This window comes from Odontesthes bonariensis, chromosome 10 (assembly GCF_027942865.1).
Source record: "Odontesthes bonariensis isolate fOdoBon6 chromosome 10, fOdoBon6.hap1, whole genome shotgun sequence".
NCBI classification, from domain to species: domain Eukaryota; kingdom Metazoa; phylum Chordata; class Actinopteri; order Atheriniformes; family Atherinopsidae; genus Odontesthes; species Odontesthes bonariensis.
This window is the reverse complement of record NC_134515.1, coordinates 32029281-32050058: the sequence shown is the minus strand read 5'-3', so window position 1 is coordinate 32050058 and position 20778 is coordinate 32029281. Positions and strand designations below refer to the sequence as shown.

The 20778-nt window shown below is 40.9% G+C and overlaps 1 protein-coding gene across 8 annotated transcripts in view; it reads right to left on the bottom strand.

Annotated features, from left to right (window-relative positions):
• The window catches only part of plekhg5b (pleckstrin homology domain containing, family G (with RhoGef domain) member 5b), a 79021-nt gene that overhangs the window by 16095 nt on the left and 42148 nt on the right, over window positions 1-20778 (bottom strand). For 7 of the 8 annotated variants that reach the window (XM_075475287.1, XM_075475286.1, XM_075475285.1 and 4 more), the window contains 6 exons: window positions 7606-7747; window positions 6070-6169; window positions 5810-5870; window positions 5435-5526; window positions 5209-5345; window positions 2591-2757 (listed from right to left, as the gene is read on the bottom strand). In XM_075475287.1, coding sequence (XP_075331402.1) covers window positions 2591-2757; window positions 5209-5345; window positions 5435-5526; window positions 5810-5870; window positions 6070-6169; window positions 7606-7747 — 699 coding nt within the window. Of the gene's footprint in view, window positions 1-2590; window positions 2758-5208; window positions 5346-5434; window positions 5527-5809; window positions 5871-6069; window positions 6170-7605; window positions 7748-16420; window positions 16532-20778 lie in introns of those variants that run through there. The other variant, XM_075475293.1, reaches the window with a different exon arrangement.

The window sequence follows — 20778 nt, the reverse complement described above, 5'->3', positions numbered from 1 at the left end:
CTCAGCTTCATGACTAACCTGCGTGATTTACCTCCGCAGATGGCAGTAAAATGCTTTAGCCGAGCCTCTACCTGTTCGCCCACAGCAACAGTGCCATCTTTTTACGGCTTGTGTGCGCACATTGGTAATCTAACTCACCTGTGTGGTGGGTCTTGGCTTGCTAAAAAGGGTGACTAAGAACCTAGTTTGAGGCAAGTAAAAGCACAGATCAGAAGCCAACTTTCCCTAAACTTGAGAAATCACCAAATACAAACAGCAGCATGACAGAAATTACAGTATCTTCAGTTTATAGTATTGGAACTACTACTTTAATTCAGAGGTTGGGGGATTTCTGTTCCATTCTCTTTTAACTGCAAATGCCTAAACTTGCATTAGAGAGCGAATGGATGGTATTCTTAGGGAGTAACTGTAAAATACTTGGCAATAATACAAATTGATGGCAATACCATTGTTCTTTCAAACATAAATGTACTTAAGAACTCTCTCAGTGAAGTAAATCGTGTAGTTCAAGTGTTCATTTCAAAATCTATATCCGGTAATTTATTCATTTGCTCAACTGTGTTTCTGTCAATTTGTAAGACCAGTATTACCATACGAACTCATTCAGAGGTTCAAACTGCTACTGAAAAATAACTAATTGATCACCGGCAATTTTTGTTTAAGACATCTATTAAACAGAAATACCAAATGTTTGCCCATTATCTATTTTAGCAGCTATCGTGACGAGTTAGCATTTCCCCAAAGTGAGTACGCTGGTCTGCTATGCTGTCAAAGTTTAGGCCAACATAAGGGGCGAATGTCCTGCTTTTTAATGGATGTTTAGGAATTTTCCACCACAGAAAATTCTAGAGATTGGCCCCAATAACTTCGTTACACTTCAATAGCATATTTAAAGATGACAAACTATCCTGTTTGAGGGTTTCTCAAAGGGTTTCTCCTTCCTTTCATTTGTTGTAATGTTATAAATGGTTGCAAGTTAAAGCCCAAAGAAAATGGGATGGGGTGGGTGGTAAAGAAACAGGAGCTAAAATCTGACATGTAAAACAAATTCTGAATTTGAAAGATTAAAGCAACAATACATGTAAAAACATAAATGTGTTATTGAGGATAGCATTGACTCTTAAACAGCATGAATGGGCTTGAACTAAAATGAATAAAAGCAATAAATCAGTATGAAACAACAGCTCAAATTCTCTACTTTCATACTTAAACTTGTTACACTAAGTATATAAGCATATTATGGCTGATAAGTACATCGAAAGGCAAAAAGAGTTTGATTTGATGCAACAGCCCCATGAGAAACAATGTAGTGCACACACTCTAATACGAAAAGGTATAAAAACAGAAGTTTCTTAATTGTGACTCACATTAGAAAACTAGTTATTGCTTAAACACATAGATTATATAAATGACAGACAAAGCCATCTGCTATAGGCCATGGTTAAATGCACTTTTGTCTAATCATCTTTCATAGATAACTCTCCAGAAAGGCCAAAATGGAGACCGCCCCATGCTGATAGAGAGGCTTATAGATGACGTAAGGTGGAAACACTGGGTGTATGTCCATTAAATTATATACAGTTTATTCTCAAAGATAATGCAATTATACGCCTAAAGAATCTATGGATAGTAAAGAGAGCCTTGTGCCTCGGTCTGAAATCAAGACCCATTATTTCAAATAGACCCAAATTTCCAGGAAATAAATCTGCCATTACTATTGTGGTGAATACAAAGCCTGAAACAAATGCACAACAACAGACTGGATTTAGCAAACAGAGTGTCTGATAAAATCATCTTTACTTCTGGGAGCCATGTAGGGAAATTTTTCCCCCATTTCATGGCTTTTTCTAGACTAAACAATCATCTGAAATTTAAGCAAAAACATTCCACAGATGAACTGATAATTAGTTAGTTGGAGTCCTGGTGCTAAAGTCCACTTATGTGTGTGTTGCAGCTGAAGTTTTTAAACAGTTCCTCAGTTTAAGTGCTACAACTCTGGCTCCAGTGTCCTTACATGTCACAGCATGAAACTGATGACCCCCTGCCCCATTTCCCAGCTCCATGTCTGGCAGGATTGTGCAGGCCTTCGTTAGCCTCTTAGCATCTCACTCACCTCTCAATAGTTACAAAACAGCTGCTTCCTGTGGATGCAGGAAGCTTGGAAGTGGCAGGGAGTGTTCCTGAGTGAACGCATTATCATATTTGATTCAAAGCACTGCGCAGCCTGGCATGCACATACACGCCTGTAACCTCAAAGACGCACACAGAGCTGGCAGAGGGCTAAAATGGAAATAGACACACTAATACCCAGGATTCTTAAGCAAAGATAACAGTAATGGGAAAACAATGAGGTCATGATGAGATTATCATGAGATACTAAACTAGTCCAAGGTTTTATGGGACGGAAGGTAGAACAATGAAGTTAGGGAAAACGCTAAAAGGTGAGAGCAAACAATAAGACTCTCTGGGTGTGTCTGTGTTTAGTTGCAGTTTCAGGAGATGATGAATTTAATTTTGATGTGTATGACGAATGCTAACATATGTTACTAATGGCAGCGTCACACGAAATAAAAGTGATGCCTATACTCACCAACAGATCTATGCTTTCACGGCGTTCCGGAGATTCATGCCCAACCTTCTCACCGTCTGGGGTCAGGATGTAGGGGCTCTGACTTGGAGAGGGCTTCATGATGGGCAGGCTGAGCGACCGCAAATCTTTCACACCCTGCTCTACCTTCAGCTCATCACCTGGCCGCGCTACGCATTTAGAAGAAAAAAGAAAAGAAAGATAATGTTTAGCTTTGTGCAATCTTGAAAAACAGAAAAAGGAGTATAATTTAAAGGTGACATGGGAAAAAAAAAAAAAAAAAAAAAATCACATTTTTTGTGCTTGAGAACATGTGTCACTACAAACTTATTAACTATATATAAAAAAACAATAACAACAACAAAAGAAAACAACATTGTCACTTTGTCTGGTGCTGCTTTGGTCTAAAGTTATTCAGTGAGTCATGAAGGTTTTCAGGGTATAATGTGGGTGGAGATAAAGATCGTCTTTATCTCCACCCAGCTTTGAGTTAGAATTATTGTTGCATTCACTGTACCATGGAAGGAGGAAATCTAAATTATTTTGCTCTAGCTTTCTGCTTTGATCGGAACAGACATTTTTCATCAGCAGATAAATACTTTACTTAACCTAAGAAAAATAAAAAGAGCTATTGATGCTTCACTGGTACTTTGCATAATGTTATATATTCCAACTTGCAAAGCCATCTTCTAAGTGACATCCTTATTTTTTTCCCTCCAAGTCAGAAAGTTTTAATTTGTCTTGAATGCACCATAAGTACCAAAATTGAAACAAAACACAGAGAAATGGCCAGTTTTTACAAAGTCAATATGTGACGGAGGAATTACAAACTGATGCTTGGTTTGCTGTGAGTTGATTTTGCCGTGAATGCTACAGTGAGCTCTCTGTATATATGCTCTCTCATATGGCTCTAACATTGTTTAGGGGTTATTGAGTCTAATGTGTCCAAATTTATAATAATTGCATGTAGGACAGATATCAATTAAAAGTGTGGAACAAAGTAGCGTGGAGTGGAGTGGCACACCCTACAACCAGTTTCTTTGAAAAGCACTGTAAATTCATGGTTGAGAAGGGAGCTGTGGTACTATGTCTCTATAGTATTTAAGCAAAACATGTTACAGATATTTCATTAAGACCTCAGGAAATTGTGCCAACTAGTGAAAGAAAGGAAAATATGTCCCCTGTAGGAAAGAAATCACTTTGGTCAAAATGTCCAAGCAGCTCTGAAGACATTCTTGACATCAGACAACAGTAATGAACGACCTTTATCAAATACAAGGTGTAATTTGATCTAATATTAATTAACTTATCGATTTAAGACCTCATATCTGGTTAAGTTTAGGAAAAAACATTAAATTTGTCTCACGATTTTCAGAATTTGAAACAAAATCTAGCAGAAGAGTAGAGCTTCTGACTGAACAGCTGTGGACTGTCCCCCCTTGACCTCTGTGTTTTAGACTGTAACTCCAGACTCTAGTCAAGAGGTAAAAATCAGGTGAGACCATTTCACAAGAAAAACACATCATTCGTGGCAATCAATTTCTTCTCTGAAAAAGAGAGAGACAATGCTCTTCCTTTCTTGTCCACTAATGAAAAAACAAACAAAAATTCCCCAAAAGTCATCAGTGACACATTTTCTCACTTCTCGTCTCTGCAATGTCATGTGGTAATTCCCCTCCCTTTGCCAATCAGAAACACAGCTGTGACAGGAAATCGAACTCCCATCAAAAGCCATCGTTTCCAATCCACAGTAAGAACATCCCATGACTGACAGTTATAGTTTTACGAAAAAAAACAACAAAACATATCTGCAACCTGCCTTGATGCCTTTTTTAGCTTTTCAAAGTTTTACATCGATGTTTGCTACTTTAATAGGGCATTCATGACAACAGTTAATCTTGTTTGCATGACTCTCACTGACTTGTACCTGGTAGCAGACTTGAGGCAAATAGTGCACTTCACCATTCAATATGCACTGAAGTGAAACAAACTGTATTTTCCCACAGAATGTTTTTCTTTTCCAGCAAAACTTTAATCAAAATGTCTTTCCTTTGTATTTTAGTGTGAACAGCCTACAAGCCAGCTCAGAAAGTTTTGCCTGCTTATGTCATACTGCAGTTGACGTCAGCTACTTCAGGCCATTAAAAGTCAATCTTCATGCAGACAAAAGATGTTCCACTTGAAAACACTGTGCTGATCTTTCCCCAAAACTGTGTTTGTATGGTGCACTGTGAGAGAGAGAGAGGTCCAAAGAGGGCCATTGCAGCAAAAAGAATGCAGCATGACATGACACACTGATCAGTGCTAAACTGGAGCTACTGTGAAAAAGCCAAAACAAATCCCAACAAAGTGGATCAAAGTCAAATGTAAAAAAAAAACTAACAAAGAGGAGGAACTGCAGCACTGTGTTGTAGCCTGAGATACAGAAAGTTGTATCACTGCAAAGTCTTTCTAACGAATGTCAAACATGAGGCCAGACCCAAGTTTATTAGATCCATGGCGACTTTCTGTTGCTCTACAGCTCAGAGCTAACATTCCTAGTTCATGTCCAGTCCCAGTGAGTTAGACAGAAGAGGGGGCATCAGTGGAAGGTAGGACTGATTCTGTGAGAGTGTTTTTACCTTTAACTTTGAGGTAGTGTCCTCCAAAACGATAGGCCTCGAAGTTAAGGGACAGTGGTGTGTTGGACTGATCCAGGAACAAATCAACCCGTGACAACTCAATGCCCTTCCTCTCAAACACTGGACCTAGAACCTCTCTGATAACACAGAGAAAATAAAGAGTCCAAACTCATTTCACAGAGCAGGGAACAGTAGTTTTCAGTGGCCACTCCTCATCTCCTCTCACCTCAGTGTTTTCTTTTTCATAGCAGGTACAATTTCTGTGTTTATGTCCACATTGAGGTCAAACTTCAGGCTGAAGCACTCCTTGCTGGGGTCCTGCAGAGAGAGCAAACACACTATTAGTTTACACAGGTTGTATCGGCGGTATGTGTGCAGCAGATTCACATGGGGGCTCCTTCTCTTTGCACCGTCTTACTCAGGCAAAGTACTGTGACACCAGCATATCACGGCTGCTGTATTTCACAACTCATTTCATGTAATTTAGAATATTCTTCTCTACTCCTTTCAGGAACAGAAATGAAGCTGCAGTTTTATTAGGTGGAGGGGGGGAATCTTTTGTTTGGCACACTCCAGCCTGTGTGTTTGCATGATTACTTACATCAGTGTGTCGTCTTCGTTGCTTCTTTTTCCCCAGCTTCATCCCCACTGTTTTACGCTCCCTGAATAACAGTTACACACGCACACACGTGATCACAACATACACGGACCAGTTCTTTCAAATAACCCAATGTACGAGAATACGAGAAACGGCATGTTTAATGTGAGCACGGAGACCTGCTAATGATCCACGTAGCAGAAGGCAATGCGAAGCAGGAGGAGTGTGCGAACATGAGCATGAGAAAACGGAAGGTTACTGACCCGCGGTCGTTGCTCCCCTCATCCTCTTCCTCCATGTCAGAGGGGGGGCTGGTGCGTGGGGGACAGGAGCGCGTGGACACGTTTCGAGACAGGATGGAGGCTTAGAGCGAAAAAAAAAACACAGCAGTCATTCCTTGTGCTGGATCACGACTGAGTGAAGCTTTAATAAATTACTTAGTAATTTATTAATGACAAAAAAAAAATAAAAATCATATCACCATCCTAACTGCGATAGTGTGAGCATTACGTGGCCATATAGATAACTTTTAGATAGCTTTAGTGTAACTTGGTTTTGAGATGTTGGCCTGAGAAATATCTGCTTCCATCCCAACGTATGTGAACTGGGATTTTTTTGTGGTGCATTGGAAAAATAACCATTAAAAAAATGATAATGCAATGATAATTAAAAGAAAACACACGTGTGTGTATATATATATATATATATATATATATATATATATTTTATGGCATGCCGTTCAGGAAATTAATCTTTGAATATATGGAGTGAAACTTAAATATATAAATATATTGACTGAACCTTGAATATATGGAATGAATCCTGAATATATGGAATGAAACTTTGACTATATTGACTGAAACCTTGAATACATGGAGTGAACCATTGAATATATTGAATGAATCCTGAATAAATTGAATTAAATTTTGAATATATTGAATGAAACCTTTAGGGCTCTTATAGTGCATATAAAAATATAGATCATATTCTATATCTCAGTGCAGCTATGATGAGCCCTGGTAACAGGGCATCTCCTTCATAAAAAGGCAGAACTATTAACGGAACACTCTGCTGTGTGTGGAGCTCTGTATGTAGGTCTGTATGGTTAGCCTGATATAGTTTTCAGTTGATTTAATGAAGGTAAAACACAGTGAATTGCCGTGTGTAATGGCACTTCTCTGGCACTGGAGAAGCTGCTGCGGCTTCAGGGATTTCGAGAACTGAAAGAGAAGCTCTTCATATATTGTTTACAATAAGAATCACCCACATTCATGGACCAATGCAGGCTGAATATTTAGTTTAGTATTGAACGTATTTGATGATCGGCGACACATTGTCATTCGCTTTTACACACTTATATACAAGATGGCCACAGGCACTGCCGCAAAGTCTGATGTCCGTCAAGTTTCATTCAATATATTCAAACTTTCACTCCATATATTCAAACTTTTAATGAACATATTCAAAGGTTCTCTCCATATATTCAAAGATTAATTTCCTGAACGGCATGCCATAATATATATATTTATACATATATATATACACATACACACACACACACACACACACACACATATATACACACTAACATCAGTAACAGTTTCTTTATCACAGGGATGATAACATTTCAATTATCACAACAAACATGGGAAATTAAATGTACATCACAAGCCTTATATATTCAACAATGAAATCTCAGTGTGCATGATATTTACAAAGTGAAGTCCTGTAATGAGGTAATGGGGATTATGTCATCTCCAACAGGCAGGGAGTACCAAATAAAAAAAGAAATCATCTACCTTGAGGTTGCAAGTCAAATCGAGGGTGTCGATCAAAGTGCATGTTGTCTGTGCTCTCTGAATGGCAGCGCGAGTCACATGACTCGCATAGGTGAAGTGGGCTTTTGCTATTCAGGTCTTGGCAGTCTGGGTGGTGGCAGGCCTAAACACAGAGACAAACACAGAGATCAGCATAATTGCCATGTACAATAAAGTATGCATTAAAATACAGACGCATATTTAAAAGGCTGGGCCAAAATTAAAAGGGCACCACATTCACACACATTTAGAATAAACAGCTCCCTGCCTGACTATTGTTCCTGCCACAATTAAATGACCACAGAGGCCGCCATAGGCATTCCTGAGGTCTGGTCACCCACCTTCCAACCATCTGTCCCTCTCAGCAGATTAAGAACTAATGGACTTAAAATATATATATATATATTTTTTAAACTTTTACCCTGCTCTCGGACCAGCTGATCCTTATCTATATGGCCTTTAATCCAAAATTGTATCTCAGGAAGTGCATAAAATAAATCTGACCACAGGTCAGCAACTGGGAAACTTCCTGGCCACAGGGCCCCACAAGCACCAGAGCTACGGCAATATGCAGCAGAAGGCTGCGGGATTAAGGATCTGTCTGTCTCAGCTCAGACATATCCAACCACCTTCATCCCCCTTCCCCCACAGCTCCCACCTCAACACCAGAGGACTCTTCTGTGTCCCCGCTTGCCAGCACCCACACCCGGCTCAGGAAGCGGGGATGTATGGTGAGATACAATGGAGGTCCCGCTAATGTACTTCCTGTCATTGTTTCCATGTACTCGGGAGGAGCAGTGTGTCTGTGCACGTGTGTGCAAATGTGTGTGTGTGTGGACAGCAAAGATTTGAGTGAAAGCTCGGCAGGTTTGCTTTCATGTAAAAAAATAAATAAATAAAAAAAATAAATAAATAAAAGATATGCACGAGATAGACACAATACTCAGTATTATTGGCCTGTAAGCAACAAACAGCAAAACCAAATGATCAATCCGCGGACAAATAAATAAAAAAAACAATAATAATCCCAATGCCCTTAGTACTCTACCGTCATATAGTGTAGACTGGAGCTGGAGTCTTTGCAAGTTGGCTCCATATCCATGCCTGCAGGCACTTGGGACCCCAGGAACCATGCAACTTGCCTCTTTGTTGGCCTGCTAACTCACACTGCAGTTTGCACCTGTCAACCCACACCGACAGGCTGCCTTATAAATCCACTTCACTCAATGTCTCGCCAGGTATAATCGCAGACCCCAAGGAACAGTTTGCAGGGCTGGAAGAGGACTGGACAGGGGAGGAAGGGAGGGAGGGAGGGAGGGATGGAGGGATAAGGTTAAGTGCGGGTGAGGAGTCCCAGTGAAGACAGAAACCCCAGGCAGGAAGGAAAGAATAAGAAGGTCCGTCTAGAAGCTTTTCAAAAGTACAAAGCCTCTCTTAATCTTACAGTCTAATTGGTGCTTGCGCTCCGCCAAAGCCATCTGATGGTCCCGCCGAGATTAAAAAGCCCCGCTCTGGGCTCCACGAGCCAGGGTCTTCTCCTCTTTTTCACCCCTCTCTGCTTTTCTTCTCTGTCCTCCACCACCAGAAACACAGACTCCTCCCTTCCTCTCATACACCCAGGGTCACTGCACCCAGGCAGAGCCCCGACAAGAGAGAAGTTTTAAATAGAAAGAGGCTGAGAGACAGGAGTCAGAAAGTGAGCTCCGAGGCTAAACCGACCAAGAGGACAGCCTTGTGGTGAGCATGACGTTGGGTTACAGGACAATTCCTGTTTATTACTACTTAATTTCAATAGTTTTGGCTATCATTTCCATCGTTATGAAAATATTGCACATATTGGAGTAATTGCTGAGGTCCCTGAAGGCAATGAACAATAAGCTCAGTCCACTACTATTATTTCAGACTGAAATGATGCCCAAAACTGGCAATAAAAGTAAGATCCATGTTCAAACAAAACCAGACTTTTCTTTTAAGGCAACTGTAATCAATACTTCTATATTAATAATAGATAGCTAAAAGAGACAACTGTTTTAAATGAAACGACTCAGAGAGGAGGTCAGAGCCAGTAGGAAAAGTGTGAAGAAACACTTCTCAATCACTGCTGTCATACAAGTTGCTGGTACAAAGGACTTAAGTGTCTCTCCTTGGACTGACGTAACTAACCTCAGTTTGAGGACAAGCTAGTGAGAAATCTGCTACAACATCACCTGCTTGTGCTTCTCTGTGTCCTCACATAGAGGTGGAAGCTTCTCCGTGAGGTGAGGAGACGAACGGCCGAGCCAGAGAAAAGCGAGCAAATCAGATGCCATATTTAGACAACATGGCCTGATAGGCAAGCTTTCCTCGCTATCAAGCTCAGGTGTCCGAATTCCTGCTTTAACTAAAACAGCTGGGGAAAAAAAATAAAAAATAAAATAGGATGCTTCAGCCAAGATAAACGACTGCATCACAGCATGAAGAAAGAGGCTTTGCCAGTGAGCCCAAAAAGTACTGGATGGAAAAGAAAATTCAAATAAACCTAGAAAAAGCTTTTAATCTCACATTCATGACAGACACCTGAAGATATACCTAACGGAACTGGGCTTCAGTTCAAGATATGTGGAGCAGAGATTTTTCAAATACTGAACATTCCTATCAATTGACCTGACTTTCATTATCCATCCATGTCTAGTTTGAATCAGTTTTTTTTTTTTAACTCAACAACAATGAGGAGGAGAGTGTAAGAGAAGCCGACAGTGAGAGAAGGTGCGGGACAGCTGACCGGGAGCCAAGCGTGCGAGACAACATGTGTCATGCGAGTGTGTTGCGTGTGTCCCTTACATGCCTTCTCCTTTAGCTCCGCTCGGATTAGAGAGGTGGCCCAGGGTCGCATTATTGTAAATGAAAATGCTGCACACACACGAAGACACACGCACAGCCCTTCCTTCATATGCTTCACAACAGCTGAGAACACACACACACACACACAGACACACAGACACACAAACCGGCCCTACTGTGGCCCTCGTCTTGGCTTAACACGTCCAGCGCCACGTGGCACCTGCTTTACGCACCCTGTTTCTACGCATCCTGCAAGCATGCCAATTCTCCCCCGCATACACACACATAAACGGAAAGACAAGCATGCCTGCTGCAAGGTTGTGTCATCAATGAGCAGGGCAGCAGGCGTTCGTCTGAAATAAGGCCGCGTTTGTTTGAGAGAACATGACCCGACTCCTCCGAGGTGAATCAAGATTATTACCTTACACTTGATCCTCCTTAGGACAGCAAGCAACCTAGTAGTTCCGTAGCAAGACATTGTACAGCACACTGTACTCTTAGCAGAGTCATTGGCTTCACCATTTCAGCTACTTCACCGGCACAAAAGATAATGAACTGAGGAGTGGTTATCTTAAGTTCAGATTTCAGCATCTTAAATGTGATTTATGATCATGGATGGAAAATATGGGTTTAGAACAGCAGCCAGGCCGTTGAATTTGGCTGCCATCTCCTCACCACCATCTCAATTGTGGCTCTTGAGGACAATTTTAAAACAGTTTGCCACATCCTCACCAGCTGGAAAATCTTTCTATAATAAGTCTATGTGTTTGGAGTCAAAAAAAAAAAAAAAGAAAAAAAAAAAAACTGCAGATCTGACGAATACAGGTCCCCATCAATCACAGCGCTGCTTTGACGAGAATCTGCTCTGTCATACTCTCATACAGATTTTTTTTATTTATTTATTTATTTTTTTAAAAAGGCAAAACTGCACTGCCGTCTGTCTGGAACCTGAATGCATCCTCCAAGCTCAGGCAGCCCTCCTCCGGAACAGCTTGTGCTGCCAGAGCACACCTAGCACTTATGTAACGACTTTGCATCATCATGAAGGAGGGCGTGAGAGCTGCAGGCTATGATTCTTACTAAATGCATCTTCTGAGAGATGAGGGGAAAAAACAACCAACTCCTGTTTTTCTTTTTTTCCCGTGTAAAGGTGTAGAGTAGCAGTGTTGTTTGAATTCCTTAGGCGCCGTTTACACATACCCGGGTATTTTGAAAAACGCATATTTTCTAACCGTTTGCAAAAAAAACTAGGTGCACACAGCCCCGTTTTAAAAAAAAACACGTCTACATTGATCCGGAGAAATACGCTATCAGGAGCTGTTAAATTACGCCAAGCCTGACATTGGCAGTGTTAAGGGCGGATTATAGTTCTGCGTGTATCGTCTTGACGTGTTGCTTTGCTCTGGTCGCGAACCACTTTTCATGTTATGGTTCTGCAACCTCGGTCTGGAATTTCTCGGGACGCGCAGCAGTTTCCCCTCGCGAGAATTTCGGTGGGCGGTGACGAGAACTTCGGGGGCGCCGGCGGAAGTGTTTATTTTTCAAAAAAAAAAAAAAAAAAAGTGTACGCAAGATATGGATTTGGAGTTGCTCGACATCGAAGAAGAACAGCTTCTTTTATTGGAGTTGGCGAAAATGCAAAGGAGGAAGCCACACAGACAACCGGAAAGGCACACCGAGGACCAATCACAGCCGCTTTTGTCTGCGCACTTCCGTTGGTGGTCTGCGTGCGTCTGTCGCGTAGTCAGGATTTTTCTGAGGTGCACGACAACGCGCGCAGAGCCTCTGCGTGGGGGAGTGGTCAAGATTTTGACGCTCGCAGAGGCTCTGCGTCCGAGCGTCAGAGGCTTGGCGTCTGAAGCATAAATCAGCCTTGAAGCATGAAGTTCTCGTCACCGCCCACCGAAATTCTCGCGAGGGGAAACTGCTGTGCGTCCCGAGAAATTCCAGACCGAGGTTGCAGAACCATAACATGAAAAGTGGTTCGCGACCAGAGCAAAGCAACACGTCAAGACGATAGACGCAGAACTATAATCCGCCCTTCACGCTAGCAATCTGCCAACATGACGGATAGGGGCGGGGCTCTGTACTATGACGACAACTCCGCATTCCATTCTGAAAACTCCGTTTTCGTCTCTTTCAACTAGTTTACACACAAACGCTAAACGGAGTTTTTAAAAAATCTCCACTTTTGCCGGAGTTTTTTTTTAGCTTCTTTTTCGGAGGAAAAAACTCTGTTTGTGTATAAACGAAAGGCACAAACGAAGGGAAAGGTCTTCGTTTTTCAAAGTGTAAACGGCACCTTATTCTAATTAAGAAGTGCAGCTGTTAGAATCGTGAAACAATGGTTTTCACTCATGGTATCAGTGCCTTGGACTTCCACCTTTTCGCTCAAAAGAGCTAGAAACTCTCCATTTTCTTTTAGCCAAAAACCTAAATTGAAAAGAAGGCAGCAGAATGGGAGGTAAAAATACTGACATGACATTTTAGGTCATTTATTCCAGCTGTTGGCATAAAGGTTATTGGAAACCCTTATGATGAACGTGTAAAAGTTATCACAATTATGTCACTGTGCAAAAGTCTTGAGCCACCCACAGTTTCTTCAGATTTTGCCTGGGAAACAGGACATGGGTGCAGTGATTTACAGAAACATGTGCACATGTAAACTGAAATACAGCATATACAACAAAGTTGAGAGTTTGTCAAATTTTGAGGAAGATCAGGATGATGAGCTGTCATGACCGCCTTAATCTTCAGCACAGCCTGATCCCTCTTGAGACAAGCTTTCTTGTCATTTCTTTAAGTAGTCCTCAGGAATAGTTCTCCAGGCTTCTTGAAGGACATTCCAAAACTGTCCTTTGGATGTTGGCTACCTTTTGTTCCATCCTCTGTCATAAATATCCCACACTGCGATAGTGTTGAGGTCTGGGCTCAGGATTCGACCTGTTGCTGCAGTCCAGTTCTTGTGTCATCTGGCACAGCTCAGCCTTTTCTCCCCTTTTCTTCCATTTCTTAAGAGTGGCTTCTTGACAGCCACCCTTCCATGGAGAACATTTCCAATGACGCTTCAGTGAACAGCAGATGAATCAACTGACGGTCCAGATGCATCTCTCAGGTTCTGTGTCAGGTCTTTGCTGGATTTTTTATTTTTCTAGAAAATCACTTTCAGAAACTGTTAATCCGTTGTCGACAATTTCTTGAGCCTGACATTTCTTCTTTCGTTGTCCACTTGTGCAAGTTTCTCCAATTCTTTAAGTTCACACTGCACACCGTGCTGAGATATGCCAAGTTTTCAGCTAATATTCTTTGGGAATCACCTTGTTGCTGCAGAAATAATATTTAATGTCTGTCAAACTGTGTTATCGCTGATGTTTTTGTAGATGTATCTAAACAAATGGGAGAAAATTTTGTCTTTTTGACAGGCAGCTCGTAACAAAGAGCCTAAAGATATAAGTCAATATTGGTCCTTTGCTAAGTGGTCCGTTATGTGTAGACAACACTGGTTGACCCCTTTAGTTAGGTTCAAGTGATTCATAGGTTAGTGTTAAGTGACTTAAACAAAAAAATATATATTCCTCTGGAAAAGGTTAGGTAGAAGGACTGTGCTGAAAATGTGTAAAAAAAATAACTAATGTCCAAAGAGAAACTTGGACAACTATTCCTCAAGAACACTTTAACAGATTAACAGAAAGTCCAACTCCCTAGAAGCAAAACATAAAGGAATGAGGGGTGGCTGCTTTTCTAACATATTGCAATTCAAAAACTATTTTGTGAAAAATGTTACACCTTTGTTGGATTTGAATGTGGACTTTGTGCTCTTTTAACAATTACGTAATACTTTCCAAATGGTTGGAAAAAGGGAAAAAATACATTGAACAGAAATTATTAATAGAAAAATTCAACAATTTAATAAGCTTAGCTCAACAAAGCTTTTTTTTTTTTTTTTTTAAATTGTTATTATTTAAACTGTACATTTACCAAATCAACTAGTTTTTCTTCATCTCTGACAGCCTATCAACATTTTAAAGTCAGATTAGGATGAATCCCACATGTTACATTTGACACTATAGAAGAAAAACATTTAAAAAAAAAAGGGCCCATTGCACAAACTTGAGGTTTGCATTTTATCAGAAGTGTCCTTGAGCAGCAAGTTTCAACTTTTACAAGAGAAGACTCTTTAAAGACTAATTGGTTGGTTTTGCAAACATCTGCTGCACACCACAATTAAAAAGCAGTTCACAGCCACTTCCAGGAGCTTTTCTATTGGAACCATGTTGCTGAAGATGAGACGGCCCAGGCTGGGCCTTGACCCATCACAAACGGTCAAATATTTCATTTTAACACCCATCATCTACATCTAATCTCTTTGTAATTTTCACAATGAAAGTTGGCCTGTACTAAAAATAACACGCTTTGTTTTCTGAAATGGGAGGCGAGGTTAAAGGTTCCAACAACATCTTTACTATGATGGTTAACAGTGTTTACCAGGAGAGAAGATAAGCCACAGTTCAAACTTTTCATCCATCTTATTTTTACGTTTAAAGCGTGTATGTTTCAGGCCAGAAGTGTTTGGAGAGGCGGGGCACGTAAAACGTACTGGACCCGACGGAAAAACATACAGAAAAAGAGAAAAAAAACTCTTATCTCTCATCGGCATACTGTGAGAACAGGGGCTCACACACGTTACCGCTACTGTAACACACACACAGCTGTTTGTCATACTAATGCCCACACCCATGGGGCAAAGTCAGCTGCCCGTCATTGTTCCAAGCAACCATCATCATCATCCTCCACTAACGTCCACGCACGCACGCACGCACACACACACACACACACACACACACACACACACACACACAAGTGAAAAAGAAACCAAAGCTTACGAGAAACACCAACGTTTTATAACCGGAATATGGAGAATACTTCTGAGCACTAAATATATTGTTTGGTCCAGTCTTCAGCTACACACACTCGCTGCTCATCAGTCTTTGTTGAGACTGCGAGTGACATACAGTTTTTAAAATCACATGAGCCAACTTTAATAATCACTACACTCAGATGGGAATGGATGCTTTAAGCGCCTGTTCCAACATGCAAGTCAACCCTGATTTTGGCAACTGGCAGACATTCTACTCAGCAGTGAGTTATGTTAGCATCAACACTGCAGCTCATCAGTCATTGAGGAGTCAGCTTTAAGTCAGCCCCTCTTGCCTTCTGTCACTGATGACCCCCCCCACCCAAAAAAAAAGACTTTTCATCTCATTCCCCCTCCACATAAACAGGGAAAACACTCAGTACATTCCAATAAACACACCTACACACACAAATGATTGGTTAGCGCTCAACCAGCTACAGTCGTGCACAGTCTTGTTCAAACGGTATGACTGCAGGGAACACAGTCAAACATCCAGACAGACTTTGGTCAGACCAACTCACTCAGTGTGAACATCAAACTAATCAGAGTTGACCCAAAACTCAGACATAAGTACACATCATCAGCGGTTCATAGTCTACAGCTGACAGAAAGAAGACAACAACCGTCTCCTTTTCACAGTCAAACGAACTGACCTTTGTCCTGTGGGCACACATCACTGACACTCAATACTGAGACCGACTGAAGAGCAAATACTCTCAACTACACACCTGATGAAGCCGACTGTTTGAACAAAACTGAACGTTATCATCCGCTAAAGAGTCGCTGATAAATTCAAACTGTCGAGTATTTTCCCGTTGACTGTAAGCATCTTCAGGCTATTTGCATTTATGAAAACAGATTTATAAAAACTGCTTCAACTGACAAATAAAGAAGGACCAGCAGTGAGACATTTGCTTTCCTTCAGTAAAATTATTAGGTATTCATACTTTAGTTTGGCATTTCCATTTTTCCTGCTTTTGTCAACTCCACTACATTTGAGAGGGGAAAAAAAAAAACTACATCTTTACATCATAATATTTAAATGACAGCTTTAGTAATTACCCAATTAGATTTCACAATGGTTTCAGGAGTTTCCAGTAGTTTGGGCTTCTGACGTCTTCTGCAGCATTGTCGTCACAGTCACATTTCAGATGTCTTCAGAGTTGATAACGGCCGACCAAACAGCTATTTTCATCTCTGCTTGTTAACCTAGAACGCAAGTTACTTTCACTAACTATGTACGGTAAGGTTTTAAGTGTGATGGCAATAAACAGCACTGGCTGTTGGTCACTGACTTGTTCATCCATTTATTTGCTGCACCCACTTGATCCAGTTATGGTTCACAGGAGGGTTTGAGCCCATCCCAGCTGCCATCCGGCAAGAGAAAAAAAAAAAAAAAAAAAGATGCATGCAAACGACACACAGAAAGGCCCCAGCTGAGATTCGATCCATTTACCTTCTTGCTGTGAGGCCAACCACCTCAGTACAGCGCACCCCTCACTGACATGTTCCATGTGGTTCTCCTCTGAAAATCAGATTGGCTGAATTTTGACGAACAGTTTTTTTTCCACACTGCTTTACAATCCACCAATCAAGCGATGTCAGGCACTTTCTCTCCAGCCACTCACAACGCTGCATGCAGCTGTCCTGTCAGGACTTTGATTACTAACTAAAGATATGACTTCAGCTTCAGCATAAAGAGTGTAAAGTTCCTCTAGAATACGTGGTCTTTTCACCATCCTGAGTTACTATTTCAATGACTTTTTCTTAAGGGCCAGTTTTCATTGTCCTGTTTGGAGCACAGCACACGAGCCCACAGGGTCTCCCCATGTACACTGGAGTGGGCCTACTTTCCTAAACACTACACAGAGTTGCCATTAGCTGTGGCCCTGTAGGTGTGATTGAAAACGGAGAAGAAAAAGCTTGCAGCAGATCAAAGGGGGAGTGAGGGCAGGCCCCGGGCCCAGGTTGGATCCATTTTTCAATAAATACACAATGCATCTGTTGAGCATTGCCATGACAGAGAGCCACCGCTGCTCGCTTGCTTTCTTCTCCTGCCATCTGTCCTCTGGCTGAAAGAGGAGGCGGAGGAGAGCCAGGCCCCGTTTTTTTTTTTTACTGCAACCCTTATGCAACATTACTGCCCGCCCATCCTCATGTCTGTTCCCAATTAACAGACTCTCCCTCTGTGGTACAGTGCAGTCGTGACGCCTGACACACACGCGCGAGGATTTACTCAGAGGCACTTGTTGTGTTTCATCCCTCCAAGAGAGAGCAAAGTGTGTGAGACTGTGTTTCCCCAAACGTATGTTAAAGGGATAGTTCGCCTCTTTTGACATGAAGCTTTATGACATCCCATATTAGCAATATCATTTATGAACATTGACTTACGCCCCGCTGCGTCCTGTGAGCCGAGTTCAAGACGAGTTTTGGCGTTGACGAAGGTAGTCCGGCTAGTTTGCTAGGGTCCCGAAAATAAAGCGTCAAAATATGCGTTCAAAAGAGTAATACATTTGCATCACAAAATCTTTAATCCAGAAAAAGTCAGACCTCACATCGCTTGGCGCTATTTTTGCCTCCCTTAGAATCGTGAAATCGATATCAATGCGTACAGCCACCTGCCGATAGCTGCACCTGTTACAGTGTTTGCTGCTCGGAAGCAGGGGACTGCTCGGTCTGCACTTCGGTCTGCACAGTTTACACAGCCCGTAGTGATACAAAGGTAGAGAGAAATAGCGCCAAGCGATGTGAGGTCTGAGTTTTTCTGGATGGACGATTTTGTGATGTAAATGTATTACTCTTTTGAACGCATATTGTTTTGAGAAGCAAAACGCTACATTACTGACTACCTTCGTCAACGCCAAAACTCGGCTCACAGGACGCAGCGGGGGGTAAGTCAATGTTCATAAATGATATTGCTAATATGGGATGTCATACAGCTTCATGTCAAAAGAGGCGAACTATCCCTTTAAGTACATTCATAAAAAGGACCAACAGTGATAAGCTCTGCTGAAAGTATGCATTCGCTTAAAAAAATTAAAAAAAAATAAATAAAAAAACAACAAATGAGAAATGGTGTACAAATACATAGATATATAATATCTCCAAGTAGTAATGCGAAACAATTAAACACACATATGAAATGAGACATTCATATAAAACACTATTCTTAACCATTAGACACCTCTGACTGATACTCTGATGATCTTTGCTGCAATATACAACTTGCTTTACATCACCACCCTCTACCTGCACTCCCCGCGATCTTGAAATATTAGTCTTGTTCTTGGAAATGGCAGCTGCAGCTTGCATGTGCAGAATTTCCTGATGTAGTAAAGAATTGTCAACGTGTTTCACTTGATTTCCTTTTTCAGCCCTGGTGCCAGAAGAATCGGTAAGCTCTGTGGATTGAGTTGATTTAAAGATCTTGACCTACACAAGGAACCTAGCTGGTAAGGTAAAGCTGCATTTCAACTGAGGCAACTTTTCACTGAGATCAGGGACTATAGGGGGGTCCTTTCCCTGACACACAGGGTGTCCTCTTTTTTGCTGCTGTGAGGTCTGCGCTTTAGAAATGTAGCTTAAATCTACATTAGAGTCCATATCCTCAACTCCTTTCGGAGCAATAATTGATATTATGCAGCACTGTGATGATACAACAGAAGCTGGATTTCCAATCCTCCTTTAATCACATTTAGAAGATGGTAGTGATAAAGGGTGAGTGAGAATGTTAAAATTGAACCTCAGTTGTTTTTTTTTTTTCTTGAGGTTTGTTTTCCGTGAAGTACATTTTCAACTGAATCATAACCACGAACAACACAGCCTGTCACCCCGCCCTATTGTGACACTACGCAGCCTGGTTTGTTCGCTTCAAACCAGTTGGTGGGAAAGTGTCAGATTCAAATTCATTTTTTCTTTTTATCGCTTCATATTTGCTATACTAACAGGAAACCCACCTACTGTAAAGCCACTTCAGATTGTATGCTTTTTTTTGGGACAAAAAAAACTTGGACAAACAGATTAGTTCCACTTTGACTTTTAGATTGACTAAAGTAATCAAACCAAAAAAAAAGCCTGGTTTCAAGTCATTCTCAGGTACTTTTCTACAGAGGAGAATTACCTAACTATCTAGCAAGCAGATCCAACATAGCTTTTCATTTTTCATCAAAGTGAAAATTCAGTGTTTTATGGCATATTACCATGAATAAAGTGGGTCCAATACCTAAAAACATGTTTTGTTGTGTACTTCTTCATAAATTAGCATTGAGAAAAATCAATAAAAATCTTAAAAAAAAAAAATTAAATAAATAAATAAGCAAGCATTGTGTGTGTATATATATATATATAAAATTTATTTTTTTCCCTGTTCAATGAATGGTCAATCAGCAAACAGTTTAGCCAGCTTATCTAAACCACTTGAGATACAAGTAGGACTGGTGAGTGCAGCTATAATGGAAACAATCTGCTGTAGGAACACTGACTTTGTGCACAGAAAGGCAGTGTTATGGACGGTACGACTGATCCAAGTTCAAGCAGGAAGTCTGCCTGTAAACTGTGCTGGATGTTTACAGAGGAGTTGGGAAATAATTTTGCCATTCTCATTTGCTTTCTCTTAAACCAAGTTTGTGAGACCATCTGACCTTATTGTGATTATTGGCCGCTCAGACATTTTTTAACAACGTGACAGTGTTCCTGGATCTGATCAGCTGTAAGGATTTTTAAACAAAACGTCCACAAAGCCAAGTCACCCCTACGGTAAACACATCCCTTGCATAGATCTGATTCATTCAAAGAGTCCAGGTCAGTCTGTGTGACTCATTTATTATTTTATAGGGTTTGGACACCAGACAGATTACAATAACTGTACATGATATTTCATAATATCATCCTCCTCTGCACAATGACACATGTTGGAGGGGGAACGTATTTTCCAGGATTACATGCATACAAGCACTTTGGAGAAATGGGCCTATATTCTATTTTAACACATCAGTAATACTTTCATATTCTTACTGGATGAGAGCAGACCACAAGCCTGGTATAAAATGTATTATACGTTTCCTCTTCTTGACAGAAATTTGAAAATTGCATGTGTTGATTCCAACTACCGTAATTATTAACTCCATCCTGGTAAAGCACCAGCACAATTTAACCTTTGTCACATCTACTTTCTTGTTAGTCTCGGTCATTATCAGTGTATTCTACAAACAATCTAAAGGTGGAATCACACACTACCCAATTACTCTCATATAGGCACAAGGCATGTGAGCATTTTCACAAAGTCACTCGAAGAATAGTTTATTTATACTTTTATAGTTTAAATAGGTTGAACAAAAAAAACAAAAAAACGTTAAAGTGAGAGCTAATCTGATTTTTACCAGTAATGAGATCAATTACAACTGAGACATTACTGATGCTGA